The sequence below is a fragment of the Pristiophorus japonicus genome, unplaced genomic scaffold (genome assembly GCF_044704955.1).
Source record: "Pristiophorus japonicus isolate sPriJap1 unplaced genomic scaffold, sPriJap1.hap1 HAP1_SCAFFOLD_842, whole genome shotgun sequence".
Taxonomy (NCBI): Eukaryota; Metazoa; Chordata; class Chondrichthyes; family Pristiophoridae; genus Pristiophorus; species Pristiophorus japonicus.
In genome coordinates, this window is record NW_027254764.1 from 1 (window position 1) to 13,107 (window position 13,107).

The 13,107-nt window shown below is 44.7% G+C and overlaps 1 protein-coding gene across 1 annotated transcript; it reads left to right on the plus strand.

The window, feature by feature from the left end:
* Window positions 1–1,139: 1,139 nt before the first annotated feature.
* LOC139257438 (zinc finger protein 229-like) lies at window positions 1,140–3,034 on the plus strand. The gene has a single exon (XM_070874494.1). The coding sequence runs from the start codon at window positions 1,495–1,497 to the stop codon at window positions 2,695–2,697; it is 1,203 nt and encodes a 400-aa protein (XP_070730595.1). The 5' UTR covers window positions 1,140–1,494; the 3' UTR covers window positions 2,698–3,034.
* Window positions 3,035–13,107: the final 10,073 nt, after the last annotated feature.

Sequence of the window (13,107 nt, forward strand, 5' to 3'; positions counted from 1 at the left end):
GTGAGTGTAGAACTGAACCCAGCCAGAGTCAGCATAAGAACATCAGAAGAAGTAGGCCATACGGCCCCTCGAGTCTGCTCCACCATTTAATACGATCATGGTTGAGCCGATCATGGACTCAGGTCCACTTCTCTGTCTGCTCCCCATAACCGCTTATTCCCTTATCGATTAAGAAATTGTCTATCTCTGTCTTAAATTTATTCAATGAGCCAGCTTCCACAGCTCTCTGAGGCAGCAAATTGCACAGATTTACAATCATTTGAGGGAAGACATTCCTCCTCATCTCAGTTTTAAATGGGCGGCCCCTTATTCTAAGATTATGCCCCTAGTTCTAGTCTCCCCTATCAGTGGAAACATCCTCTCTGCATCCACCTTGTCAAGCTCCCTCATAATCTTACACGTTTCGATAAAATCACCTCTCATTCGTCTGAATTCCAATGAGTAGAGGCCCAACCTTCTCAACCTTTCCTCATAAGTCAACCCCCTCATCTCCGGAATCAACCTTGTGAACCTTCTCTGAACTGCCTCCAAAGAAGTATCTCCTTTCTTAGATATGGAAACCAAAACTGTATGCAGTATTCTAGGTGTGGCCTCACCAATACCCCGTATAACTGTAGCAAGACATCCCTGCTTTTATACAACGTCTCCTTTGCAATAAAGGCCAAGATTCCATTGGCCTTCCTGTTCACTTGCTGTACCCGCATACTTACCTTTTGTGTTTCATGCAGCAGGACTCCCCAGGTCCCGCTGTACTGCAAATATTTCTCCATTTAAATAATAACATGCTCTTCGAATTTTTTTCTGCCAAAGTGCATAACCTCACACTTTCCAACATTATACTCCATCTGCCAAATTTTTGCCCACTCACTTAGCCTGTCTATGTCCTTTTGCAGGTTTTTTGTGTCCTCCTCGCACATTACATTTCCTCCCATCTTGGCAACATTACACTCGGTCCCTTCATCCAATTCATTAATCTAGATTGTAAATAGTTGGGGGCCCAACACTGATTCCTGCAACACCCCACTAGTTACTGATTGCCAAACTGAGAATTTATCCCGAATCTCTGTTTTCTGTTAGTTAACCAATCCTATCCATGCGAATATATTACTCCCAACCCCGTGAACTATTATCTTGTGCGGTAATCTTTTATTATCTCCTTTTACAGAATATTAGAAGGGAAGATTTTCAGACAGGAAACACAAACCAAACATCACGTCAAGATCTGACAGAGTCAATCGATTCATCAGGACCTGAATATCATCGGCCTTTGAAAGTGGAAGGAGAAATGTTTGTCTGTTCTGTCTGTTGGAAAAGATATCAAACATCAGTGTGACTGGAAAAGCACCGAGACACACACACCCGAGTGAGTGTTCCAGTGCACTGCCTGTGGAAAGAGCTTTAACCAATTAAACAGACTGAAAAATCATCGCACCATTCACAGCGCGAAGAAACTGTAAACGTGTTGTGTGCGAGGCTTCAACCCATCGTCCAACCATGGAGAGTCACAAGGATACCCGCACCATGGAGAAACCGTGGAAATGTGACTGTGGGAAGGTATTCAGATCACCGTCTGAGCTGGAAATTCATCGACGCAGTCACACTGGGGAGAGACCGTTCACCTGCTCAGAGTGTGGGAAGGGATTCACTCGATTATCCCACCTGCAGTCACACCAACGCACTCACACTGGGGCAAGGCCGTTCACCTGCGCTGAGTGTGGGAAGGGATTTACTCAGTCATCCAACCTGCTGGCACACCAGCGAGTTCACACTGGGGAGAGGCCATTCCCCTGCTCAGAGTGTGGGAAGGGATTCACATTTTCAGCCGACCTGCTGAGACACCAGCGAGTTCACACTGGGGAGAGGCCGTTCACCTGCTCTGAGTGTGGGAAGGGATTCACTCGGTCATCCACCCTGCTGGCACACCAGCGAGTTCACACTGGGGAGAGGCCATTCACCTGCTCAGAGAGTGGGAAGGGATTCACTGGGTCATCCCAACTTGTAGCTCACTGGCGAGTTCACACCGGGGAGAGACCGTTCACCTGCTCTGAGTGTGGGAAGGGATTCACTTATTCATCCATCCTGCGGATACACCAGCGAGTTCACACTGGGGAGAGGCCATTCACTTGCTCTGAGTGTGGGATGGAATTTACTCAGTCATCCAACTTGCGGAAACACCAGCGAGTTCACACTAGGGAGAGGCCATTCACCTGCTCTGAGTGTGGGAAGGGATTCACTCGGTTATCCACCCTGCTGGCACACCAGCGAGTTCACACTGGGGAGAGGCTATTCACCTGCTCAGAGTGTGGGAAGGGATTCACTCGGTCATTCAGCCTGCTGATACACATGCGAGTTCACACCGGGGAGAGGCCATTCACCTGCTCTGAGTGTGGGAAGGGATTCACATGTTCAGCCGACCTGCTGAGACACCAGCGAGTTCACACTGGGGAGAGGCCGTTCACCTGCTTTGAGTGTGAGAAGGGATTCATTCGATCATCCGAACTGCTGATACACCAGCGAGTTCACACTGGGGAGAGGCCATTCACCTGCTCAGAGTGTGGGAAGGGATTCATTCGGTCATCCACGCTGCTGACACACCAGCGAGTTCACACTGGGGAGAGGCCATTCACCTGCTCAGAGTGTGGGAAGGGATTCACTCGGTCATCCCACCTGCTAACACACCAGCGAGTTCACAAGTGACTGCAGGGGTTGGAATCTGCTGTTATTACTGCTGTTAATCACATCCCGACTGAACCATGTTCATTCTGACAGTTGGGATTTGTTTCTGCTGATGTTAATAACCCTATAACTGGGCTGGACTTTAATATTCAGGATATATTGCTGATTGTGTTCTCGGGGCTGCAGTGTCCATTTAAGAAACGCTGTGTGTTATCTTTCCCCTTAATTCAGCAACTCTCAACAGAAAGTTAGTTTGCAATAAAATTATGAACTTTTACTTTAATCCTAAATTGATCTTTGGTACAAAATCTGCAATAGTGTGTGAAAGTTTCGACTGAATAAAATGTCCAATTAGAAAGAGCTTGCTGACAATTCTTCCTGACTTGCACATTACACACAGTGGCCCCTCCATTATCCACCAGAAAGAAGGGGAATGGGAATTGGTGGGGAATTCGTGTCCCCAAATGTTGCCCCTCCCATCTGGTGCAGCAATCCCCTCGGCACGGGAATAGAGACAAGTCCAGACCAAAACTGTGCGCAGTACTCCAGGTGTGGTCTTACCAGTGCCCTGTACAGGTGTAGCAGGACTTCCCTACTTTCATACTCCATCCCTCTTGCAATAAAGGCCAGTATTCCATTTGCCTTCCTGATTACTTGCTGTACTTGCATGCTAACTTTTTGAGTTTCATGTAGAAGAACCTCCAGATCCCTTTGTACTACAGCATTTTGCAATAATCCCCATTTAAATAATTTTGTTTTTTCTTTTTCCTACCAAAGGGGATAACCTGACATTTTACCACATGGTCCATCTGCCAGATTTTTGCTCGTTATAGAAACATAGAAAATAGGTACAGGAATAGGCCATTCGGCCCTTCGAGCCTGCACCACCATTCAATGCTTTCTCCCCATATCCCTTTAGCTGTAAAGGCCACCTCTAACTCCCTGTTGAATATATCGAACGAACTGGCCTGAACAACTTTCTGTGGTAGAGAATTCCACAGGTTCAAAATTCTCTGAGTGAAGAAGTTTCTCCTCATCTCAGTCTTAATTGGCTTACCCCTTATCCTTAGAATGTGACACCTGGTTCTGGACTTCCCCAACATCCGGAACATTCTTCCTGCATCTAACCTGTCCAATCCCGTCAGAATTTTGTGTTTATATGAGATCCCCTCTTATTCTTCTAAATTCCAGTGAATATAAGCCTAGTCAATCCAGTCTTTCTTCATATGTCAGTCCTGCCATCCCAGGAATCAGTCTGGTGAACCTTTGCTGCACTCCCTCAATAGCAAGAATGTCCATCCTCAGATTAGGAGACCAAAACTGTACACAATATTCAAGGTGTGGCCTCACCAAGGCCCTGTACAACTGCAATGATACTTCCCTGCTCCTATACTCAAATCCCCTCGCTATGAAGGCCAACATGCCATTTGCCGCCTTCACTGGCTGCTATATCTGCATGCCAACTTTTAATGACTGATGTACCATGACACCCAGATCTCGATGCACCTCCCCTTTTCCGAATCTGTCACCATTCAGGTAATATTCTGCCTTCGTGTTTTTGCCACCAAATTGGATAACCTCACATTTATCTACATCATACTGCATCTGCCATGCATTTGCCCACTCATGCAACCTGTCCAAGCCACCCTGCAGCCTCTTAACATCCTGCTCACAGCTCACACTGCCACCCAGTTTAGTGTCATCTGCAAAATTGGAGAGATTACATTCAATTCCTTTGTCTAAATCATTAATGTATATTGTGAATATCTGAGGTCTCAGCACTGAACCTTGCGGTTCCCCCACTAGTCACTAACTGCCATTCTGAAAAGGACCCATTTATGCCTACTCTTTGCTTCCTGTCTGCCAACCAGTTCTCTATCCACGTCATTACATTACCCCCCAATACCATGTGCTTTAATTTTGCACACTAATCTCTTTTGTGGGACCTTGTCAAAAGCCTTTTGAAAGTACAAATACACCACATCCACTGGCTCTCCCTTGTCCACTCTACTAGTTACATCCTCAAAAAATTCTCGAAGATTTGTCAAGCATGATTTCCCTTTCATAAATCCATGCTGACTTGGACCGATCCTGTCACTGCTTTCCAAATGCGCTGCTGTTACATCTTTAATAATTGATTCCAACATTTTCCCCACTACTGATGTCAGGCTAACCGGTCTTTAATTCGGTTTTCTCGTTCACTTCTTAAAAAAGTGGTATTACACTCGCTGCCCTTAAATCTATAGAAACTGATCCAGAATCGATAGAATAATGGAAAATGACCACCAATGCATCCACTATTTCTAGGACCATTTTCTTAAGTACTCTGGGATGCAGTCTATCAGGCCCTGGGGATTTATCGGCCTTCAATCCCATAAATTTCCGTAACACAATTTCCTGACTAATCAGGATTTCCTTCAGTTTCCCCTTCTCGCTAGACCCTCGGTCCCCTAATATTTCTGAAAGGTTATTTGTGTCTTCCTTAGTGAAGACAGAACCAAAGTATTTGTTCAATTGGCCTGCCATTTCTTTGTTCCCCATTATAAATTTACCTGATTCTGACTGCAAGCGACCTAGCGTTTGTTTTCACTTATCTTTTTCTCTTCACATATCTACAGAAGCTTTTGCAGTCAGTTTTTATGTTTCCTGCAAGCTTCCTCTCATAGGGGAAATCATGGTTTACTAATTTACTGGAATTCTTTGAGGATATAACGAGCATGATGGATAGAGGTGTACCGATGGATGTGGTGTATTTAGATTACCAAAAGGCATTCGATAAGGTGCCACACAAAAGGTTACTGCAGAAGATAGAGGTATGCGGAGTCAGAGGAAATGTATTGGCATGGATAGAGAATTGGCTGGCGAACAGAAAGCAGAGAGTCGGGATAAATGGGTCCTTTTCGGGTTGGAAATCGGTGGTTAGTAGTGTGCCACAGGGATCGGTGCTGGGACCACAACTGTTTACAATATACATAGATGACCTGGAAGAGGGGACAGAGAGTAGTGTAACAAAATTTGCAGATGACACAAAGATTAGTGGGAAAGCGGGTTGTGTAGAGGACACAGAGAGGCTGCAAAGAGATTTGGATAGGTTAAGCGAATGGGCTAAGGTTTGGCAGATGGAATACAATGTCGGAAAGTGTGAGGTCATCCACCTTGGGAAAAAAAACAGTAAAAGGGAATATTATTTGAATGGGGAGAAATTACAACATGCTGAGGTGCAGAGGGACCTGGGGGTCCTTGTGCATGAATCCCAAAAAGTTAGTTTGCAGGTGCAGCAGGTAATCAGGAAGGCGAATGGAATGTTGGCCTTCATTGCGAGAGGGATGGAGTACAAAAGCAGGGAGGTCCTGCTGCAACTGTATAGGATATTGGTAAGGCCGCACCTGGAGTACTGTGTGCAGTTTTGGTCACCTTTCTTAAGGAAGGATATACTGGCTTTGGAGGGGGTACAGAGACAATTCACTAGCTGATTCCGGAGATGAGGGGCTTACCTTATGATGATAGATTGAGTAGATTGGGTCTTTACTCGTTGGAGTTCAGAAGGATGAGGGGTGATCTTATAGAAACATTTAAAATCATGAAAGGGATAGACAAGATAGAGGCAGAGAGGCTGTTTCCACTGGTCAGGGTGACTAGAACTAGGGGGCACAGCCTCAAAATACGGGGGAGCCAATTTAAAACTGAGTTGAGAAGGAATTTCTTCTCCCAGAGGGTTGTGAATCTGTGGAATTCTCTGCCCAAGGAAGCAGTTGAGGCTAGCTCATTGAATGTATTCAAGTCAGAGATAGATAGATTTTTTACCAATAAGGGAATTAAGGGTTACAGGGAGCGGGCGGGTAAGTGGAGCTGAGTCCACGGCCAGATCACCCATGATCTTATTGAATGGCGAAGCAGACTCGAGGGGCTAGACGGCCTACTCCTGTTCCTAATTCTTATGTTCTTATACTCTCTTTTTTCTCTCAGATGTTGCCTGACCTGCTGAGATTTCCAGCAGTTTGTTATTATTTCAGACTTTAGCATCTGCAGTATTTTGCTTTTGTATTAAGAAAGAAAGACTTGCATTGATATAGTGCCTTTCATGTCCACCAAACATCTCAAATGCTTTACAGCCAATGAAGTACTTTTGGAGTGTAGTCACTGTTGTACTGTGGGAAACGCGGCAGCCAATTTGAACACAGCAAGCTCCCACAAACAGCAATGTGATAAATGACCGGATACCCTGTCCATGTTATATTGGAAGATCGGGATATGTTATGGCAGGTCAGGGTCATAAAAGGAGCAGCATGCGGCCCAGGGAGCAGCATGGAGGCATGCAGCTTCAGGGAGCAACGCGAGCTGTGAAGGCAGCAAAGAGTGACATCATCAAGGTCCAGGTTGATGATTGGACCATGGGTCGGTGCAGCAGGAGCAGCGAGGTCGGGGCGAAGAAGCGGCGAGAGACTGTGGAGGGATGTGATTGGGGCCCAGGAGAGGCGTGAGTTCGGGGCCAGGGGCCCAGGGGCAACACGGGCCAGCCCACACTGTGATATGTGTGTGCACTAGGTCCATGCAACAGAGCTGGTCTTCAGTCGTCCTGGTTAATCCTCGCCACTGGACCAAGACCTAGCTCTGTCAAGCCTGTGTGGTGGCTGGTGTGCAACGGCCATCAAACGTTAAAAAAATGCATGCACAGTCATCTTCCACCCTTTGGGATGTAGTTCAGGACCTGGAATATTAGGTTCTTTATTGAAACACCTGTGAACTCATCCTATTTTGGCGTGGAAGCAAGTCATCCTCATTGCGAGGGACTGCCTATGATGATGATTTTCCCCCTCCTAATTAAACCCTTTCTCCTCTGCTGAATTCTAAATTTCTCCCAGTCCTCAGGTTTGTTGCTTTTTCTGGCCAATTTATATGCCTCTTCCTTGGATTTAACACTATCCCTAATTTCCCTTGTTAGCACGGTTGAGCTGTAAATGTAGATTATTTTCTCTCAATCTGGTTCAGCAAAATTACTGAAACGAATACCATTTGTGCTTTAAACAAAGCAAGCTTTTATTTCAAAAGCAAATCCCGATCGGGGACCTTATCAGACAGAAGGAATGCAACTCTGATAGATCGCACCCACTTCCTACGGACAAAGTGATGTTACATTGTAAAGGGACGACGGTTATACATTTTCGGCAAAAGATAACAAGATAGGGCTAGAGTGACATCCTAGTTCAGCCTATCACTTTTGATCCCTCTTTCCCTTTGTCCACTCATAAGCCGACCTAAGTATGGTCTGATTTTAAACAAAGACCTTCTGTTAATGTTTCAGGTTAATAACATGATTTTATAAGACCTTGAGGTTTTTCTGCAAGCTGTGGGTTTTGTTTCAATATGTGTTAGTGTTGTAACATTTCGCAGTCTCAAATCTGAGATGTCATGGCTATTCCCCCATGAATTCTTTGTTAGCTTATACTGTCCCTATACAATTCCCACGTTCTCAACTTCAATGTCTCTATACATTTTTAAACATTCACATTCCCCCCTTTTATCATTCCATGATAACACTTAGGATCATTCTAGGAGTATCGCATTCATCCGTTCACACTCTATTTCCTGAATCATATTGTTGTTAGTGTCGACTAGTTCTTTAGTTCGTTGAATCATAACTCGGGAGCCCTTGACCACAAGAGGGTTTGCTAACCTTGCCATCATTACTTTACAACAAAGGTTAAGGCAACCAACAATTAGATAGGATCTCCAAAATCCATCTGATAGCCAATCAAACCAGCTAGATCCTTCTGCTGGTGTGGATAACTTCTTCACCTCCCTTCTTATGTGATCAGCGAGATTGGTTATGTTTTCTGAACAATCAGGAATGTAAGTGCAACATTCAGATCCTATCAGGGCACATGTTCCCCCTTTCTCAGCTAACAGGTAATCGAGGGCCATTCGGTTTTGTAATGCTACGGTCCTTATTGCTACCATTTCAGCTGTGATGCCCTCCAGAGCTTCAGCAGTATGGTTAGCTATCTGTTCCAATATCGTTTCTAGGTTCTGTACTTCGTCCATGAGACGTCTTATCCCGATTGGGAACATTAAGACCCCAAAGAACTTGTCGGTGGGGGTGATGGCTCGCTTGTATCGGCTGGAGGCATGTGCTTCCGCCAGGGTACGTACTTGCCGCACAAATGGCACCACATATCCCAGATATCAGAACCCTGTCCATCGCCAAGGCAACCAAGGATTCGGATCGTGAGAGTGGATGGTGACTCGTGCACCTGTGGTGAGGTTGAGACTGTGTGGGCAATTGCTGTACCCTACGATATGTCCCTTGTTACTGGTGTCATTTCGGGTTAGACATATGTCCCCGGTTGGCCTCCCAATCCCTGAGGTATTGGTCAGGGCTATGAATGGGGGTTCCTTTTCACGGTTGTAGGTTGGTTGGTACCATCCCTGGAATGTCTGACTAATGGGATCTCCAGCACTCTCCCACTTGGTGACCTCCCCGTGGTCGTTCATGTGGTAACGGTATGATACTCCTCCTGATCTCTGTGATCCCTCTTTTGACCCGCCTTTCCTCTCTCGTATTTGTATTGGCCCCCCCTCCTCTCGTGATAGTTTGGCTCTGAATCCATCTGACAGTCTCAGTTAGGGTCAGTGGAACGGGGCGCAAAGGAATTCCCCCTTTGGAATGTATAGGGATATGTGAACACACCCAACATCTAGAAAAGTTCCCATTTTGCACATAAACATAAGACATGTACAAAAAGGTGTTTACATGGAGCTCTCGTCTCTGTCTCCCTTCCCATGCACTGAAACTGTCATATATCAACACTATTATACAGACTGTGGCATACAGACACAGTTTCATCTTATGGCTCAGGATTCAGATAAATAGTCCAATTATTTTGTTGATTAAAAGAGTTCAGTTTTCCCGTCTCTCTTCTCAGATCACCGTCGGTGTAGCTGGCTGTCTATCACTACGGGTAAAAGTTCAAACTGGTCCACGTTCCAATTAGGATGCCAACGGCCTTGTTCAGCTATGGAGAAGAGGAAGTCTGGAACAGAAACAGGAGTTAGAATAACCAGTAAAATAGGTTCGTTAGAGGGTGGTGAGCTTGCAGTGGTGCAGGTGAACCCAGGCACTTTTCCCCTCAACCTTGGCTGCAGTGGGGGTAGTGAGTAACACCTGAAAAGGCCCCTCCCATTGTGGCTCTAATCCCTTCCGAATCCATACTTCCCTGGAGCCATGAGGGACAATTCGGGTAAAACTGGGAGGTCAAGGTGAGCATCTTGAACCTGGTTGTGAGCTAGTCGCAGAGCCTGAGTCAGAGAAAGAACATAGGTGGTCATCAGTCGAGCTGAGATACCATATCTAGAAACAATTTCCCTCATTAACACCTTAACAACAGTTTGAGCCTTATTCTCCAGGGTAGGGTAGGCTTCAATCCATCTGCTAAACACATCTACTATTACTAACACATATTTGTAACACTGAACTTTTTGCAACTCAATGTAGTCCAACTGAAATGTCTCAAAGGGACCTTCGGGTAGGGGCGTTTTACCCCAATCACAGGGGACTCCCTTCCCTGGATTATGTTGCTGGCAAACCAGGCAACGACTACTGATGTTCTGGGCGAGCGCCTGGAGTCTAGGGTGCCACCAAGTAGCCAAAAGTGTGTCACTCGTGGTCCTTGCTCCACAATGAGTAACAAAATGCATACATTCAATAACCCATAGAGCCAACTCGTCAAACATGCAAATCTGTTCCGCGGGAGTGGTCCAGAGTTTAGAAACATTGTCATAAGTACATGCATAATATTTCCACAACAGTTTATCTTTTTCAGGAGCGTCCTCCTGTGCTTTTATAACATCTTGGATGGTTGGCATTGGTTTTTCTGAGGCTAACTTATCCTTCACAGGATTTTTAGTCTGAATCATAATTTTGGGCACTACCATCTGTTGGTCACGAGAGGCCTGTTTAGCCTCTTTGTCAGCACAGTGGTTCCCTATATCAACCGGGGATTTTCCAGTGGTGTGGGCGGTACATTTAACAACGGCAATGTGCTTGGGGAGCATGAGGGCTTGCAACAAATCAGATACTAGTTGCTTATGGGATATCTCATTCCCCTGTGAGGTTAGGAATCCCCTATTTTTCCATAATTGTCCGAAATCATGGGCCACCCCAAAGGCATACCTAGAGTCGGTATAGATATTGACTTTGAGATCTTTGGCCAAGATACAGGCTCGGGTGAGGGCGAATAGTTCAGCTTGTTGGGCAGAATAGGCAGTTTCAAAAGCGGCAGATTCCAAGACCTGATTCTCCTGGTTTACTATGGCGTAATCTTCCCTGACTGATGTGGATCTTCCAGTGGTACATCAACTAAAACAATCATGACTGGGTTCTTCCTCATCTTGGGGCGGCTCAGTAAGAAAACAGGCTGGATTAATTGCAGCACAGTGCCGAAAGATCAGCTTAGGATTGTTTTGTAAGTAGATCTCATATCTGCTTTGCCTGGCCATGGTAAGGTGTTGAGTCTGCAGTTGGCCCAGGAGGGCAGCTACGGAGTGAGAGGTGTACACAACAATATCCTGCTGGAGGGTAAGGTTGGCAACAGATTGAAGGCTATTGTAGATGGCGGTTAATATTTGAGTGCATACAGGGTGCTCCAAGGCAACGGGGTCTATGCTTATCCCCGTGTTTCTGAGTTAAGACAGCAGTAGCACAGTCTTTCAGGATTGTACAGTACAGTTGAAAGGGCCGGTCATAGAGGGGCCGGCCCAAAGCCAGAGCTTGCAGCAGGGCTGTCTTTAGTTCCTTAAAGGCTTGGACATCTGCGGTTTATTGACTTCCGTATATTTCAATAAATCTTTCCATGAATTCATCGGCAGTTTCTTCTCGTTTGGGTTTAGTTTCTAATACTGCGGCCATACTGATGGGCTTCTGAAGGGTCGTGGTGAGAGCATTAAAGATAGCGTTTAGGCGATCCTGGACATCGTTAGGGTGAGCAACCAACAATGCATCATGAGTAGCATGTCCTAGGTGAGTTAGAAATCGGGCATGCTCAGTTGGGCTCAGGGTTTGCTTTACCAGGGCCCATAGGTCCCTTGATTCTGCATTATATCCATGCATGTCGAGGTCACTCCGTGAAATCGGAGGTCAGGGTTAAGTTGGGTTTGTGGATCCCTTTCAGCTTATTTATCTTAGCCTTTTAACTCTTCAATTTGTTTTGTTTGAGTATCTATTTCTTTATTGTATCAGGCAAGTATTATGACATAAGCTAGTTCTGTTTTTATTTTTATTCTGACTATCGCACCATTCCTCTGTTAGGTGAGTCTTTTTCTATTAAGAAATCCAAATTGATAATGTTCAGTATGAAACGGCTGTCAATGGAAAGGGTTAACTCATTTGCAGGTTTGTAAGAAGACCTGATGTCATTACGTGACTTCACGTAACCATCTGAAAAAAAAATCTTTTCATCAGGAAAGGCAGTATTTGATTAAACTCCAATGTTTTTAACTTCTTATTCAAGTACTTGCCAAAGATATATTTTTTAATTGATTTAAAACGAGACCACAAATTTTTAATAGCTATTTGTTTACTGAAATTCAATTTCGTCATCAGCCTCGGTCAATGCAAAGCCAACCATTTTAACTACGTAGTCTATCGATACATTTCTCAGAGGTCCCAGTGGAACTCTGAGTACGTTTCTCGTGCGTGCACTCTTTCTTTAAGACGTCTACGGTTTTTAATATGTCCTCCTTCTGTCAATGAAAGCCCTAATTTAATGGAGTGTTTCTGCCAACTGGACAGGAGTAATTTTTTTTAGATTGCAGTGGAATTTTTCTCATAATTTAAAATCTCAGAACATTTTTTTTTAGCACCTATTTAGTACGTTACTTTTTTTTTGTCTTTTCCATAACTAGAGGGAAGTCTGGCACGTAGGCTGTGGACTGCTTTTCGTTATCTCAATTGTTCCAGCCTCAAGGTCGTGTTATTTAATATAATATTTTTTTTGAATCCTTTTGAATCCATCTCAGTTGTTTTGCTGTGCCTTCTCTGAATGTTTTCTTTCGACAAGTAAGTGAGCATGTCAAATCCTTTTTTTTAACCACCGGGACCATGTATTTTTTTCTTTTTTTTTTACTCAACAAACCTATCCTTTGTGCATTTCCTGGCTCCGTAACTTATCATCCGAATATACGTAATTCAATAAGGTTCACACTCTTAAACTTCCCACATACAGGACAACACTACGAAGGGTTAAAAAAACTTTCATTCTGTTTGAAAAAGTAGGTGGAGCTAAAACAAACCACAACTCCCCGGCTTTTTTTTTTACAGTAAAAATCACACAAGCATTTCTCATTTAAACAGACGTTCACAAGAGTCTCTTTTCTTTCCTATTAATTTTTGGATCCATGATTGATCATCTATCCCTATCTAGCTCTAACTATCCC

Bases quoted from the DNA above. Each gene is read 5' to 3' on its own strand.
- LOC139257438 (XM_070874494.1), top strand. From the start codon at position 1,495: ATGGAGAGTCACAAGGATACCCGCACCATGGAGAAACCGTGGAAATGT.